Consider the following 16,709-nt stretch of genomic DNA (forward strand, 5'->3'; position numbering starts at 1 on the left):
ATTATGAAAACATTAAGAGAGAAAATGTATATAGATGAAAGAAGCTAAATTTACACATCACCAGTAACCTGCAAAAATACAATAGTGTAGAGCCAAATTTAAGCATATCAAGTCTAGATTCAACTGGAATCAACCTGTAAAATACCCACAAATAATGATTTCATTATTCTGAATGGGTATGTTATTGTTGATTATTTAAAATTCCAAACAACCAACAATGCACATGTCATCTCTGCTTTACAACCTAGTGTACAATAAAAACCAACAACAAATAACCAACAACCAACAAATGTATACAGAAAAATCCTTGATGCAGAGAAAAATACATTACAACTAGTGATAAATATGAGATATAACGTTTTTTGTCCAAAATTGGTGGCATGTAATAATAAAGTTCAGAATTCGCAACATGTTTACCTCTTTAGAGCCTATGTCACAGTTAACGTTCTTGTTTAATCGCCTTCATTCTCTGTTATCCTGGGCATGAAGTGCACATAATAGAACAATTCATTCTGGTTTTACGTCTCTGTTTTGAAAGAAAAATTTGTTTTGACACTATGACTAAACTGAGAACCTGTAATGTGTTACATTGTGTAACAGTTGTGGTTTAAGTTCACTGTTCACAAGCAGACATTGGCCACAGAGAAGATGGCAGGAAGCTGCTAAATAGACAAATAGGACAGACCTGCTTCGTAAGACTTCCTGATCTTGAGGCCCTGTCTCAGTGAAGCATCCCGTTGTTAATAGATCATTATTTCAGCAGTATTCCAAATATCTATACACCATGAGCACACATGGTGTACATTCCTCAAATACTTAATTTTAAGCAAATTGTAATTATAGCATTCAAATTCTACACATGATAAGAAAGAATTCCAATCATTTATTTTTTAATTTAAACATTTTTTTTACAGTTCTCCTTAACATTACTTACTGTCCTCATTTTCCCACAACAGCTCTGATGAATTTATGTTTCTCTCTCAGTTTGCCTATGTTTTCATCGTGTCCACTCGTCTTGTTTAATTTCCAAAATAAAAGATCGCCGTACTTTAATTTTGAAAATACGATAGCGGAAGGGGCCGTGTTTATGCGCTGGCTGTAGATTGTTTTGGTTGTAGCTTGATCATCGAAGCGACTTAACTATAAGTCTGTGTTGTGCAGCTCATTACAATTTGCAGCAAATGGAGTGTTGCATTGTATCCGCATTGTGGTATTTTATCCCACTTTATTTGCTAATTCACCTCCTGTTCTTCGTTCGCGGTGATTCAGACTTCACTCTGATGTGGGCAAGTCTGGTAGGACACAGACCAGGTGCGTTAACCTAACCTGCTGTCGTGTTGTGTGACGGGGCCTCTGTTAATGTATGTGAATATTAATTGATGAGCTAATAAAAGTTGGTCAGTAGTTGGTAAAGATAAGATGAGTCCCGGTCGTTCATTTTGAGAGATGAACAGAGGGAACAGTGTGAACCGTTAAGCAACAACTAGCTAGCTTTACCCATCTGTTACTGACACTTTAGCTAAGTTACAGTTAGCATTACCTCAGAGCTGCTCAAAGTCCAAACTCCACTTTATAAAGTTAACCTGATGATGTCCAGTTCTATCAGTTTTTTTCATAATCAGCATTGCGGTCAAGAACCATTTGTAAAAAAAAAAAACACAAAATCAATGTTGTAATGTAATGTTGTCAAATGTGTGCAAACATACAAAGTAAATATAACTTTAAAATAATAATAACTCCAAAATATTAATCATAATCAAGTAAATATGACTTTGGCATGAGACTAAATGAATAAAACATTCCTTATGAAAAGCAGTGGATATATAAAATATCAATACTGTGTCCCAACAGGGACAACACACAGCAAACATTAGACTGAAAACCCTGAATTGTATGTCATATTAAAGACAATATGTTTTAAGTAAGTCGTTGCAGTTGTACTGAAACTACTACTTTTTTTTTTAAGATACTTAATTAGTTGAAGTTATTGAAAGTGAAACAAATTACGGTTACAGTGTAAGCTACAATAGTGCTGTAGCACAAAACCCTGTTGTAACACATGCATATCAATCTTCAGTGTAACTAGTACATAGGTCATTGAATAAGCAGTAAAACTTGTTTTCTCTTAATTGTCAAGATATTTGAAGAATAAAATTGCATAAAAATACAACACCCAAGTTACTTAAAGAACCTCAGAACTGTATTCTTGAGTAATTGTACTTCATTGCTTTCTAAAACTGTTCAGAGCAACAGATTAAGTTGATGTTGTCTATTTTGCCGTGTTGCAATGTCTTCTGTTCTATTAGCTGTAATGTGCAGGACGGTACACCAGTCATATTTAGGCTTATGCTACATTTGCTAACTTCCAAAGACTGAAATAATGTACAAGATAGATGTTGTCCATTTCTGTATAAGATGTTGACGGTGGTGATTTTGTGTTAAACAGAGAATAAACTGAAAGGCCTGGTGGTGTGGGTCACTGGTGCCTCCAGTGGCATTGGAGAAGAGCTCGCCTACCAGCTGGCAAAGTGTGGGTCACGTCTCATCCTGTCTGCTCGGCGTGAAGATGAGCTAAAAAGAGTTAAACGTCACTGTTTAGGTGAGAGAATTATTTGTTATATGTTTTGCTAGATGCTCTGTAGACTGTAGACAATAGAAAGCCCAAATTCACTTTTACTTGCAATAACATTGTCATATGTTTGCCATAGTACTCATAGTACTTAGGCTTCATTCTCAAACTAGCAATAAAAGCGATAAAATACATTACCTGAATTTATTTAACTTTTTAAATCATTCATTCTTCAAGAGCACTCTGACCTCCAGGATGAAGATATTCTTGTTCTTCCACTTGATTTGATGGAGAGAATGTCGCATGAGGAGAAGACAAAAACTGCCATCCAGTACTTTGGTCATGTAAGGCCATTCCAATTGCTTTTTTACAATAAACCAATCAGCCACAACATTGTGTCTATTTTGTGGTTTAAATTTTTTTTTTTTTTGTGGTGGACAGGGGTCACTATGAGAAAAATTTAGCGTTGGCCATAATATGCAGCTGTCAGATCATAGTGCGTCACACTTTGTATGACTGGTCAGAGTGCCACTGCTGACTTCTGTTGACTTTGTGGTTTTAATGCTGTCATAGACAATAATGTTGTGTGTAGAAAATTCTTTTCATTATTTGTTTTATTGGAACATTTTTGTTTGATTACTAACTCCATCACTATGTTACCGGTCTTCAGTAAGAACTCTTATTTGTCTTGAAACAGTATACAGTGTATTTACTCCATGAAAGTTTCTCTTGACTGTTTAATTTCATTATAGTATGCAGTGTGGCTGAGTCAAAGTATTGTATCCATTAACTGCAGTCACAGTTAATTAAAAATGTTATAATAAATTATATAACTAATTTTCCTTGTGTCTGGTCCTGTCCACCTTTCTGTGCCTTCTCAGATTGATATTCTAATTAACAATGGAGGCCGAAGCCAGCGCTCTCTGTTCTTGGAGGCCAGTATTGATGTGTACCAGGCCTTGATGGAGTTGAACTTCCTGGGTACGGTCTCCATCACTAAGCAGGTGCTGCCTTATATGACACAGCGTGGCATTGGGAGCATTGTTACTGTCAGCAGTGTGGCTGGCCTTGCTGGGGTCCCCCTGGCAACAGGATACTCTGCCAGCAAACATGCTCTTCAGGTAAACATAACAGTTGTTTGGACCTGAGCTACAGATCCGTTTCAGTATCTTCAGACTTCAGCCAAAAAGTTACATTTGATTTTTCTGGAATTCTTTTTTTAACTCTTTCATCACCAAGCAGCTCTTTTGCTTTGGTAGACTAAGATGCCTTCTTAAATACTGTGTCAGGTTTGTATTTGAAGTATGTTATTTTCACAGGCGATTTAAAAACAGTCATGGTCTTTGGACATTCTGTTATTAATAGTTGCATTATTATCTACAGGGTTTTTTCAATTCACTTCGGACTGAGCTGTCTGAATATCCAAAAGTATTTATTAGCACAGTGTGTCCAGGGCCTGTGCAGTCGCAGATTGTTCATAATGCCTTCACAGATGAACTGAACAAGGTAATGCATTTAATTAGCTTGGAGCTAAATAAATATCTTATATTTTGCCTGTATTTGATATGTGATATGATAGTAGTTATTTTGGCAATGTGGTTAAGGTAACTAGTTTTCCTTTGATTTCCTAAGCCCGTGGCCGTACCTGGTGATCAGGAATACAAGATGCCAACAAGCCGCTGTGTGCATTTAATGCTGGTGGGAATTGCCAATGGTGTTCAGGAAATGTGGATCGCACAGCAGCCTTTCCTTCTGTTTAACTACGCCTGGCAGTACACACCCACATTTGCCTGGTTCCTCACTAAAATGTTGGGGAGGAAAAGGGTGCGGAATTTCAAAGCTGGTCTGGTAGGTGTACATGATAATGTTTGTTTTTTTGTTTTGTGAAATAGGTGTTTCTGGAGTTAATAGTGTGCCTTTTACCCTAAAGCATAGGCTTATTGTCACTCATACCTGGAGTAGGTAGGTACAGTTTTTCGATGATGATGTACATTCATGAGCTATGAACTATGAGCTATGAACTATGAGCAAGACCCCACTTTTAGTTTGTTTACATTACTAACATTTCAGTAAATGGTGTCTTTAATGCCTATTTGTGTAATGAATTGTTAAAAGTCCATTTCAGTACAGTTTTATTTATATTGCACCAAATCACAAATCTCAAGGCAGCATTCAGTGTTTAAGACCTTACAAAATATAAACTGACTTCAGAAAACACCTGGCACAGCTTCTGCCAACTTTAAAGGAACAGTTTGATATTTTAGGCAATTGACTTGAGAATTTGAAGAATTAAAAAGAATTACATTAAAAGATGGCTACCACTCTCCTCTGTCTCTGGTAGTTCTGTAGCTAGAGATGACCACCAGCATAAAGACTGGAAACAAGAGCTACCTTGAATTCGTCCAACAGAAACACATTTATCTGCAGTACCAGTCACTATTAGCAACTTTAAGCAACACATTATGTCCCATTTGTGCAATGGGTACAAAAATCTAAATCTAAAAATCAGACTTTACATTACAGTTTGGCTCAGTTGCTAGGCAACCAACAGACTACAGGAAGTTGCCTATCTACCCAGTGTACCCTGGGTGGATAGGTTGAAAACATTCCCTCTGCTACTGCAAAATTACTTTCTTTATGCAAGATGTATGCAATACAGCCTCAGCAGTTACTGACCTTGCTTGAGTCTCGTAAGATGAAGACGTTGGCCAGGGTATGACAGTGAGCATGACTGCTCCCCCTGTGGTGCTGACTGACTGACCAGTGTGTCTGGTGGCCTCTGCTGGACAGTGACAGCTGAAGGCCATGCAGAAAGGTCATATTCCAACTGGCCAGACATTACAATGTCACATTCTTATGCAGTAGTGTCTGAAGATAAAAAAAAAAAAAAACTGCTGTCCGCGGTCTCTGTAGGTTAACAAAATCTCGACTTGTATTCCAAGTTCGACAGTGAATTTGCCACAGATACAGCAATGTGAAGCAGTTTCTCGTAACCACCACACAATTACTCTAGATTTTCAAATCTCAGCAGGATGTAGGACATTCACAAACACTATGCTTACAGTATTTAAAATTCTCTATTAACACTTATGCTTTTTTTTTCCAGGATGCAGACTCAGCATACTTCACTAAAACCAAGACTTCTTGAAAGTCTCATCCCAAAAAAGGAATGTATTGAACACTGGTCACGACCAGCCTGGATAGTGTTTATCTAGATGGAAAACTTAGGGATACAAATACTGTGAAAGCCAGGAGTTCTCTCTCTCTATCCCAGATGTTAAAAATTGTGATTTTTCTTTGTATGAAAAAATCTTCTGATTGTGTGAGGTTGTACAGTGTCTACATGAATGTTTAACATTAGGGTTTATTAGGCAAGCCTTCGATTTCCCAATAAAATTCACTTTGAAACACTTCACTAGCTTGTTTGTGTAATTTTGTGACACATAACAAAACTGCTTCTGAGGAGCTATTTTATTAGAAGTATATACAGTTACACATAAAAAACAATATGTACAAGAGACTATGGGGATTTTTATTGAACTCTTCAATCTAAATTGTAAACAAGTGAAATGTAAACAAAACAATAGCAATAAACACCTTACACACGTAGCAAGACACACTCAAGGCACATCCTTGATATAAAACATTGAAATTATTGTCCCTTTTTGTCAACATGGATGGGAAATCACCTGAAAGTTGTCAAACCTTAAAGGTTCAGTAAAATCAGAGGTATTCAACAAGTGAGCAAAGGAGAGGTGGGCAAATGTATTCGCTTTCTATGCACAGACACTTATAAACCACAAAACGTGTTTCAGTGGAGTCTTATCAGCATTTGACCCTTTCAAGATATAAATATTCAAACTCTTTTAATGTGCTGTTCTAGGAAGTAGTCCACTGACAATAATATCTGTCAAGATATGGAACTTGTACAACAGTACGGTGGTGATGCAACTGCTTCTTTCTCTGTAGTGCAGGAAATGAAGCAGCAAAACATCAAATGAATGTTGAAAGACAGCATAGGTTCTCATACAGACACTACTTTTCTGAACTCAATCAATAGTTTCATCCTCTAAAACTGAAGCTTTCTCTTGATTTTGCTGTAGTTTCTACATAAATTTCCCATTAAGCAATACATTTGAAAATAGATATTTCACTGTTAGGAGTAAAAACTGAAAATCACCCTTTTCCCTCTCCACAGTATGTCCTTCTGCAACAGGTCAGAGGCAGGGAAAGTGAAGTGGGGCTGAGGAGTAAATAGGGTATCCTAGGGGGGGATCGGCTGCCTGAACAGTTAGGTTCCTTAGCATGAAGGGATGAGCTTGGATGCTGTAACGTTCTTCGTCATCATTAGTAGCATACAGGAGCTCCCAGGAAAGGTTTGCCCATTGTCCTCGTACCCCTTCTCCATTCAGACGGCCCACCTGCACCAGCTGCTCCTGCAGGGACAGGACTCTCCCTGTGTAGGTACCCTGTGAACAAGCACAGCCAAATGACACAATGTACACTGATTTAGTACATACTGTACATGATGATGATGACAATCTCAAATTTCCAATGCCAATGGCCAAATAAGAATTTTCTGTAGGAGATAGAGCAACAGATGTATATTTTGTTGCTAATAATGTATGCAAGGACTGATGCATTTACCATTGCAAGGTCCTGTCCTAAAGAGAAAAGGAAGGGTTTCTCCTGAAGGATGCTGTCATGCCACCCTTTTTCTGTCACCAGGCCTATGTACCAGTCTCTTTCGTATTCCTCCAAGGTGCTGAACAATTCCTCAGGGGACTCTATGGGCCCTAGGCTTGCTTGATCAAACAGCAGTTTGAAACTGAACCTGACAACCAACAAAACAAGAAGCAGACTCAATTGAAACTTGAAAGTTCTGGTAATCAGAACTATGAAATGTGAGAAACTCTAGCTCCAAACTTTACCTGAAAGCCCGAAGTGCAAGCTGATAAAGTTCCTTACTTGAGGAGAGCCAATTGAGTCCTTCTGTCCAAGGTACATCTCCACAATAGAGCCTGTAGACATAACTGGGACTGGTGAAAGCAGACTCTGCCCCCAGTGAGATGAGACATGAAAGTGCAACCTGAGTGTGCAGTTCTTTCAGGGCTTCATCTTCCTTTAGGGCTTTGGTCATGTCCTCTGTGGCCTCGCCCTGCACAGCAGGCCCAAACTGGCCTAAAGTAAACCGAAACCAGTCTTCGGGAAACAAAGACCTGAGCTGGAGGAGGCGGGATGGTAATAATGGTGCCATCCTCCACCCTGGTGGAAGGTTGAATACCTCCGACTGGGGGCAGCTGAAGTTCAGATGAGGAAGAGAGCCAGGACTTTCTCTGAAGACCTCTGGGTTTCGGCCTTTATCCACAGCTGGCATCCCAATGCCCAGTCCCAGAGGCTGCAGTGGCTGCAAGGCAGAGAGAGCCATGTTTTCAAAAAGACTGTCCATCTCCACAGAGCCTGGCAGAGAGACCCCTGTCTGCAGTGCTGTGTGTCCAACCTGGGCCTCTGCAGTCACTAGTGCCACCGTCCGTCTGGCTGGTTGAGGTCCAAATAAGTCATCCTCATCTGACCAGTCACCAAAGGAAGTCAAGCTGGAGCTGTCCTGTCTGTATCTGAGAGAGGACACATTAGATTCCACAATGACAGCCTCAGGTGGCTGGTTACATGTAGTCTGTAACAGCTGTGAAGACTGTGACTTTCTGCCTCCAACCCCAGATCCTTCCTCACTGCTCCATAGAAATCCCTTGTGCTTCTGCACACAGTATCTAAGGAGCAACCAGACCAGTGCTTTAAGAAAATCATCTTGAAGCTTCCTCAAGTTATCATGGGAGTCAATGATGCCTGAGAGGACGTTTCGGGCATCGGAGTAGACTTGCACTGCAAGGGCGGCACAAGGGGTGAGGGCATTTCCCCAGTGCAAGTTAAAGCCCTGGGTGAAGCCAAGTCGCTCAGGGCGCTCAAAAGCAGCCTCAAAAACCTCATCAACCCTCCGTGCCTCCACCGTGTGGCAAGATGTCTCTTGCAGCTCTAGACCCTGTAAAAAAAAAAAAAAACACAGCACACTATTTAAATCTTTTTGTAAACGACTGAAATGATTCTTAATAGACAAAATATATCTGTACATATATGTATATATGTACCTTAATGTTGATGGTACAGTAACCATAGCCTCTCTCCAAGATCATTATCCAAACCATGCGGTCCTGAAAGCGGCCAAGAAAATGAGAGCCGGGAGCTAAAGAACCTACACAGAGGGACAAAAGAATCAGTCACCCATGCATCTAACATTTTAGACATGTGATATGTAAACTGAGGGCAATGAAGAAGGGAACACACAATATATAAATCTTCTAACAGACAGGGAGTCTTGCTGCACACATCCTCTTTCATTTTGCATCAGCTGTGTGTCTCGCTGCTGACTATGTGAATAACATGGGTACTGGTTGAGCTGCAGGGAGACGCACACCAGCACAGTAGTACAGGAAGGTCATGATACCATTTTAACTGGCTGACTACACAGAGATCTAAATATGAAACCTTTTCTTGTTCTTAGCTTTCTATTAGTCTCCTGAAATTCACATATGGGCTTTTTCATTTCTGGAGAGAGAAGACAGCAGACAGACATTTGTTTCAGCATAGATGAACAGCAGTGGCAAGGTGATGGATCCTTGTGTTTTAAGTTTTCTTGGCTCAAGGATAATGTCACATCCCATAACGACATCTCAGAATAGTTTCAGCCACTACCTCATGATGGGAAGTGACACGCCAGGAGGATTTTTTTCCTGCTCACTACATGCCACTGTAAGGACTGTAAGCATCAAACAATCACTCACTCTGGATTATGCTTCATGGTTACAGCAGCAAGACATCATCAAATGTGGTTCTGTTCAATTTTGAATAATCAAAGCATAAGTAATGATTCTCTACTGTTTTTTTATCTTGCATGTTACAAAATCCTAGCAGCAGCTCAGTTTGGCCTAAGAGTATTACGTGGTTAATGGTGTGGAAACATTTGGATGTAATGAATACAGAGATGTGTTTTTTTTGGGTCACTTCACGGGAAGCTCAACTTGATCATGCAAGCTCACATCACTGCAAGCAACTCCAAAGAGCTACTCACAACAAAATTCCTCTCACTGGTAAACCATATAAGGTGATGGTTCAGTGCTCTATTATCTGCATACAGTCCCTGCTTGACCCTTAGCAAGGTTCAGTCACTGCAATCATTGTACAAGTCAAAACTGATTGTAGGAAAAAAAAAAAATTAACATTGTATGAGATCTCTACATGGTTATAAGTGCTACTGTGCAAACCAAAACAGCAAAGAGAAATATTTTCAAAAAAAAAATTAAAACTAAATTAAAAATGATTATCAATATTTTGATCATCAAAAATTATTTACTGGAAATACACCAAGTACCAGTAATACAAACATGCAATATTCATGCTGAATGGCCAAACAAACAATGGCATGAACAACTGACCCAGTGACCCTCTTGCAAAGGCCGTCCTTAAAGCAGAAGCAAGACTTCCGCTCATCTGCTGGTAGAAGATGGAATCTAGGCAGGGACAAGCAGTGCCCACGGGCCCTGGCCAACTGCGCTGAGGCCTGGGGAACCCCACCAGGAAGATGGGCAGGGTGAAGAGGGGCAGAAGAGGGGCAGAGAGCAAGGCAGAGAGGGTCACCACTGCCAGCACAATTGGGCAGAGGGAGGCATTCAGAGCCAGGAGGGTTCCAGCTGACTGACGGCGCTGTTTTTTCTCGGTCCAAGACGTCACCAAAACGGTCAGGGTGAACTTTAGCTTGGCCAAGAACTGAGTCAGTCTGTCAATTAGAAGGCCCACCTGTAACAGAAACACAGAAAAACATGACAAGCACTAATCTACTTAGTTTAAAACCATTACACACCTGCATTACAATTGTTAACCTTTGACAATTTGCTGCCATTGTGGTGCAAACCAGGTGGCGGTGTGGAGCAGAAGAGAAGAGCTGAGAAAGGCAGAATAAGTCCATCACTCTGATTGCGGTCCAGACTGGACATGGCTGCTGTCTCTACCACCTCCAGCAAACTCAAGTAACCTGGATAAACGGCTTACTCTTTCAACTTAAAGGCACCTGTCAATTTAGTGCTTTTTTTTTTGTAGCTTTCCCCAAACTTTGTTATCTGCTGTATCTCAGCTCTCTAATTGTATATTATTACTTGATATTGATCTATTCTGTATTTTTTTCAATTATATTTTAGACAGTTTGACTCTGACACATGTTGACATGTTTGACATGTGAATTTCCCCTTTGGGGAATCAAAGTGTTTACATTCAGAAATGATCCCATACACTGTCACAGAATGTGTGTGATGTTCATAACTACATTGTAAAACATTGTGAGATGTAAGTGTCCGACTCATCTTACCAAAAGAAGCTGCACTCCAGTACCCAGGATGTCCCACCCTGGCAGGATGTTGTTTCCAGCTGCTAGCTGTACCAAGACCACCACCACCATTTGAAGCAGAGCATCATCTGAGCTCTGCCACACCTGCACAGAAACAACATGTAATACCTATGGGATGACCTAAGACAAAACTTTTCACTTTTCATTTTAGACAGATGTTTGTGCTAGTGTCAAAAATGAACTAAATGATAAGTAATGTTATGCTGATGCAAACACAACAAGTGTGAGCGTACCACTCTAAATGCTCGTGTAAATCCCACACTAAGGGAAGCCGTGTGGAGCAGCTGCAGAGATTTGTCCATTGACAGGAAAGCAATCATTGCAAATGGACACACTGAGAAGTAAAACACACTGTAAGTGCAGGTCAAAAACACATTTACATACAGAGCACTGTTGTTTTCACACTTGACAGAAAGAGGTAGACTTAAAATATACATTATAATCAGCTCACCAAGATAAACAAGTACTCTTCTGATTGCTGCAGCAGTATATAATGCTCTATCCCTTTGCTTGAAAGTCTGCACACTGGACATGCCTTTAGGGTACAAGGGATTCAGAAACATTCCTCCAAATATATATGCCCCCTGAATCTCTCTGAGAGCCCAGCAGAGGCAGAAGAGTGCGAGGAGGAGGTAGCTGACAGGAGCCTGGGGTCCCATAACCAAGCTTTGGGACTGAGCTGAACCCAGGAAGTGATGCAACAGCCCTGCCTCCACCATTGCCACTAGTAGCAGGCTCAAATATAGCAGCAGCTCCCTGCAGCCCAGATTCCAGCCAAAAGAACTGGGAGGAGGTGGTGACCCCCCTCTGCGAAATCCATGGTCTCCAGGGACCGCCCTGGGACTTCTGCAGAGTGTGCCAACCTGGCTGAGGTCCAGGCTCAGCAGAAATCCCGTAGAGATGGAGAAGAGAACCACACCCAGTGTTGACGGGATGAAGAAATTACACACAGCTACACCAGTGGATGCACCAAACATCAACAGCAACCTATGAGACAGTGTACACAGTCAGGACTGATGATACATGGGCTAATATTGCTTGTCATTAAAATATTTTTGACGCAAATAACCATGTCTTACTCAACTTCATGTGTAACAAGGAGAGAGGTCAGGAGATACATGAAATGATATAAAATCTTAATTGGGGTTTATTGTTATGATATATACCTGAGGTTGCTGGACATGGGTGAACCACCTAAGCCAAAAACAAGAGCTTGCTCCATGCCCCAGAGAAGCAAGGCATCCAGTGGAGGCAGTATGCCTAGTGCCCACAGCAGAGGTAGGAAGAGAAACAGCACATGGAGAACCTGGCAGGCCAGATGAAGCTCAGGAACTGGGCCTGAGAACCTAAGTCACAGCAAGATAGAGATTTATTGAGAGCAATGACTGTAAAATACTGCTGTAATAATAAGAGTTTAATAATCAGACATCTGTGTGGCTCACCTATCAGCCAAGTCCACACTGATGAATATGAAAATGTAGAGAGGCCGAGTGAGTGGGGTGATCTCGTAAGTGTCCTGTGCCTGGAAAGTGGCCGTCTCTGTGGCCGTATTTATGATAAGAGAATACTCAGCTATACACAGAGTCACCCAACTTAGGACAAAGACTACCAGGGATACACCAATGCTTCCATACAGAGCAGTCAGTCTGCCAAGGAACACATACCATGTCCCAAAGCCACAGAGCCCCGCAGCCAGTACGGTATGTAGCACCACATTCAGCCCAAACTTCTTCCCAGGGGCAATGAATCGCACCGTCTCAGGGCTGACACAGTGGGTGAATTCCACTTCCTCTTCATCAACCAGGATATTAGGTGCACCAAGTCTCTCCACTGTTCCACTTTTCCGAGCAGCATACAATGCCAGGGCCTGGACAGCCACTGCAGCCCCGAACATGAACATACCAGAGAGCACTGCAGCATGGAGCTCTTGAAGCAGCTGCAGCTGGCAGAGCAGAGTACCGATGCCCCCAAACAACCATGGCGTCAAGAACAAGACTGCCTGATTGACATAAACGTATGGAGGGGCACAGTAGCCCAACTTGAAGCGTGGACCCCCTAAAACTGTCTGGGGGAAGCGCTTCCAGAAGAACTCCTGTTTATACTCATTAAGAAGGGGCACGTCTGGCCCCATCCTGACCATTCCCAAAGGGGTGGCAGGTCATCTCCACGAAGATGAAGGAGGGTTCCCATTCATCGTCCTAGGCACAATGCAGCTGTCTGCAACGAAACACACCTTCAGTTAGGTAAAGTAGGGAAAAACTGAAAAGGCATCATTAATAACTAACACTAGAATCAATTGTAAAACATTTTGAGTGTAATAATAATAATACTGTCAACTATTAGTTGCTTTTATTTGGAAAATAATTTTGACATGTTCTGTTAACTCAGAACAATGTCACTTCTGTCAGTCATCCTATAAACAGAATATTGTAAAAACCATTTATCTACTACAGGATCGGGACTTGCTTGAATACCTCATTGGTGGGAATTTACTGGATGTTGATCACATTAAAAGATAAAGACTTGAGATCATTAGACCGCCACTGAAACTAAAGAAAGTTAACCATTAGCTGACACGTCGAAGTTGTCGTTGGCACTTTAAAAATTAAGACACCATTACAAGGGGACACTTCAGTGACAAAGACTATACGGTTTATAATGTATTACACATAACGATCTAACACTAACTTAACAACACGACAAGAGTATATGCTACTGAGTTAGGAGAACACAACACACGGGCTTGTAGATGCGCTAACATGGGCTAACCTGTTCGAGCTTGCTCGAGACATTTCGAGTCTCAGTTCATTTGGCCAAATGTAATGTAACAAGGGAAAAAGTGGACATCACTTAGATTGTTCCCGTCTCGTTACCTTAACTAGGTTAACTCTTAAATTGATAGCTAACGAAGCCAAGAAATCACTATCTGTTAGCTTACATGTTACTAATAGGTAAATAACAGCAGGGCAACCTCCTACAGTGTCTCTGATAGGAGACAAACTTACCGATAACAGCCAAACAGCCAACAACAGGTGCGTTTTATATAATCTCTAATGATGTAAATACTAATATTGTAAAACACGCGAAAATCGCCAGAATTAACATTAGCTGCTAGCTAACCGCTAGAGAGCTAAGCAACACTGGAATGATACACAGACGGTTGGCAACCAATAGGAGTGAAGAGGAGAGGAGAACGAGTTCTCTCATTGGTCAGAAACGTATGAATCCCCGCCTCCCATAGGCCAATGCCCGCCCCTTTCAACTTCAACTGCATGTTATCGATACCACACTGGACCAGAACGCGTTTAATGCTGCGTTACAGAAATAATAATGAAGCAGAAACTATTCTAAAACTAACTGGTTTCATAACTATAAAACACATTAAAAAGCTTTGTCTTTTCAGTAACTCAAAGATTCACAATGGATTCACAAAGGCACACAGAAGAAGCTGGAGGGCTATGTAAAGCATCATTTATGTGACTGAGCAGTTTTTGTGTGATTGGGAATAACATTCAACTTTAGATGTATTTTATGAAGCGTTGGCTAAACTACTTTAACACATATCCAGCTGAAAATGCACAATAAAAAGATCAGCATTGTTCGCAATAATAATTACATCAAATGACACATCTCAAGAGGATGTTTACTCGCCTTTTCATAAAATGTTCAACTTCTGCACTTGCCAGTATGTTCAAATGTCCAATCAAATGCACTTAGTTGACCCCATATACTGGTTTAGGATTGGGAATATTAATCTTACATTCTAAATCCTTGTTATCATGTTCTTAATGCAAAAAGAGCAAATCCAATCCAAGTATTGTATCATTTCATTATAATATTTCAATATAGTGAAAGTGATTGTGGTGAATTGTGTGCCTCTGCAAAATGTGGATTTACTTAGAAAGAGGGCAAAAAGGAGGATCACAAATTGATCAACCAAAAAGGCCACAATATCAACACAAAGAAACATAATGATCTGGGACAAAGGAGCTTAAATTGTTGTAGCTGTTGTTGTTATTCATCACTGGAGGTGAGGGGATCAGTTTGGCCAGGACGTTATGTTTCCCTGATGTTGAAAAAGCAATTTCTTCTCTGTGTAGGACACAATCAACCACAACAACAGAAAAGCACATCAGTCACAACATGTACTGCACCCTATAATCCCTTCATAGCACCACATTTGGTACAGTTGCCTGATGTAGAATATCTATGTGTATATCTTGAATAAAGATATCGTAGTCTGAGAAACAAATGCAAATATCATGAAATAAAACGGCTCATACCAACATGGACTATTTACAACAAGTAGACCACGTGATAGTCTTCTGAAAATTGATTCCCATTGAATTGAACAGAAAATTAGGTATTTGTCTGTTGTTTTTTCATTGTGTTACCTGTTTGTGTTGTTTTAACAACAAACAAGCATTGTGTGATTGAAATAATGTGATAAATGTGACACACAAGCTCCGTAATGTGATAAATCACACACAAATCCAGAAATGAATAGCGGTTAAGATGTAATGCTTCTGCAAGGCTTGCTCTCACCAAAATGTCTACACAAAATAAAAGCATTTTCCTTTTCATTCTAATTGTCACTCTCACTCCATTCTCTTATCTGTATTTTCACTCTCTCTTGGTTTGCTCTTTATTCTAGGGAGCCTCACAGGAAATAAATTGCAGGAAAATGACAAGCGACAATGATAAGTCAATGACAGATTTCAAGAGAAGCAATATGGCAAGATTGTTTTTGAATAGTGTATGCATTTGTGGGCATAGAAAATAAACTCTGGACATAATATGCAGCTTTTGAAAACAAAATAATTTATATTTTGATAACTTGCAGTTGGTTGCCATCAGCAGCCAAATGTGAAGAGAGCATTTCGATTTTACAACAGCAATCCCAAGTCAAGTGATGATGTTGATGTAATTGTTACCTCTGTCAAAGTACTTCTTAAAGTTAATATAAGCTGGTAAATGCTTGAGGAGATGAATGTTGTTCATCTGTGGCAATATATTGTGCATAATGCTTCAATAAGCATTGCACAAGATGCAGCATTATCTTTGGCATCAAACATCAATCAATGTCCTCATCCCTCTCACTTCCCCCCAATACTAGAACCTGAGTAGATAGCAGTGAAAACATGGTCCATTCAGCAATTATTCACAGAGTCTTGGGCTAATGGTGGTCTGAATGCACAGACACAGTAAATATAGGGAATTAGTGGACTAGCAATAATGGCCCCATACAGAGCATGTGTTTTTCTATGTGTACATTTGTGTGTGCGTTGGTGGGGAAGTGGGGGAAAGAGCATCATCTATAACTGATTCACAACAAGCACCGACATGTCTAATTATGAGTCCAGATTACAACTGTGGAGACCAAGGCACCTCCCCTCTCCCTTTCAGCCTCCTGTTTCCTCCCGCCTGAGCCGGGCTCCATATCAGGCAGATGAAAACATAACCTGTCACATTCCATCCCATTAAACCAGCTCCGAACCATGTGGTCTACTCACATGGAGGAACGAGGAGAGCGAGAGAGATAGACATAGAGAGCAGTGCATCTGGGTTCACTCAGAGCTGATGAATTATTCACAATCTTTATGCTAATGTCATTTTAATGTGAAAAATACTGACAGATATGCAAAGAGAAACATACTGTATGAAGTGCTATGCACACTTTTAAGTTTA

General features: G+C 40.5%; 2 protein-coding genes across 3 annotated transcripts; one reads left to right on the forward strand and one right to left on the reverse strand.

Annotated features, from left to right (window-relative positions):
* Nucleotides 1-1,083: 1,083 nt before the first annotated feature.
* Nucleotides 1,084-5,984, forward strand: dhrs7 (dehydrogenase/reductase (SDR family) member 7). Its single transcript, XM_026340569.2, has 7 exons — nt 1,084-1,311; nt 2,447-2,599; nt 2,807-2,913; nt 3,451-3,690; nt 3,953-4,075; nt 4,202-4,417; nt 5,676-5,984. The coding sequence occupies exons 1-7, from the start codon at nt 1,182-1,184 to the stop codon at nt 5,715-5,717; spliced, it is 1,011 nt and encodes a 336-aa protein (XP_026196354.1). The 5' UTR covers nt 1,084-1,181; the 3' UTR covers nt 5,718-5,984.
* Nucleotides 5,985-6,033: 49 nt separating this feature from the next.
* Nucleotides 6,034-14,171, reverse strand: pcnx4 (pecanex 4). 2 transcript variants are annotated; one of them, XM_026340232.1, is made up of 12 exons: nt 14,027-14,171; nt 12,464-13,238; nt 12,188-12,367; nt 11,473-12,008; nt 11,255-11,355; nt 10,983-11,105; nt 10,057-10,417; nt 8,713-8,816; nt 8,070-8,606; nt 7,501-7,976; nt 7,217-7,403; nt 6,034-7,038 (listed from the first exon to the last, which is right to left on the reverse strand). In XM_026340232.1, the coding sequence occupies exons 2-12, from the start codon at nt 13,159-13,161 to the stop codon at nt 6,787-6,789; spliced, it is 3,555 nt and encodes a 1,184-aa protein (XP_026196017.1). In that variant the 5' UTR covers nt 13,162-13,238; nt 14,027-14,171; the 3' UTR covers nt 6,034-6,786. The 2 variants fall into 2 exon arrangements, with proteins under 2 accessions (XP_026196017.1, XP_026196016.1); XM_026340231.1 differs by having other exon boundaries at nt 7,501-8,606.
* Nucleotides 14,172-16,709: the final 2,538 nt, after the last annotated feature.

This window comes from Anabas testudineus, chromosome 22 (genome assembly GCF_900324465.2).
Source record: "Anabas testudineus chromosome 22, fAnaTes1.2, whole genome shotgun sequence".
Classification (NCBI taxonomy): Eukaryota; Metazoa; Chordata; class Actinopteri; order Anabantiformes; family Anabantidae; genus Anabas; species Anabas testudineus.

Excerpts from the sequence above, each read along its gene's own strand:
- dhrs7 (XM_026340569.2), top strand. The coding sequence starts at position 1,182 with ATGGAGTGTTGCATTGTATCCGCATTGTGGTATTTTATCCCACTTTAT. Across the intron at positions 1,312-2,446 it reads TCTGGTAGGACACAGACCAG|AGAATAAACTGAAAGGCCTG; the intron begins GTGCGTTAACCT and ends TGTGTTAAACAG. Across the intron at positions 4,418-5,675 it reads GGAATTTCAAAGCTGGTCTG|GATGCAGACTCAGCATACTT; the intron begins GTAGGTGTACAT and ends TTTTTTTTCCAG.
- pcnx4 (XM_026340231.1), bottom strand. The coding sequence starts at position 13,161 with ATGGTCAGGATGGGGCCAGACGTGCCCCTTCTTAATGAGTATAAACAG. Across the intron at positions 12,009-12,187 it reads CCCATGTCCAGCAACCTCAG|GTTGCTGTTGATGTTTGGTG; the intron begins GTATATATCATA and ends ACTGTCTCATAG. Across the intron at positions 8,607-8,712 it reads ACTGTACCATCAACATTAAG|GGTCTAGAGCTGCAAGAGAC; the intron begins GTACATATATAC and ends TTTTTTTTACAG.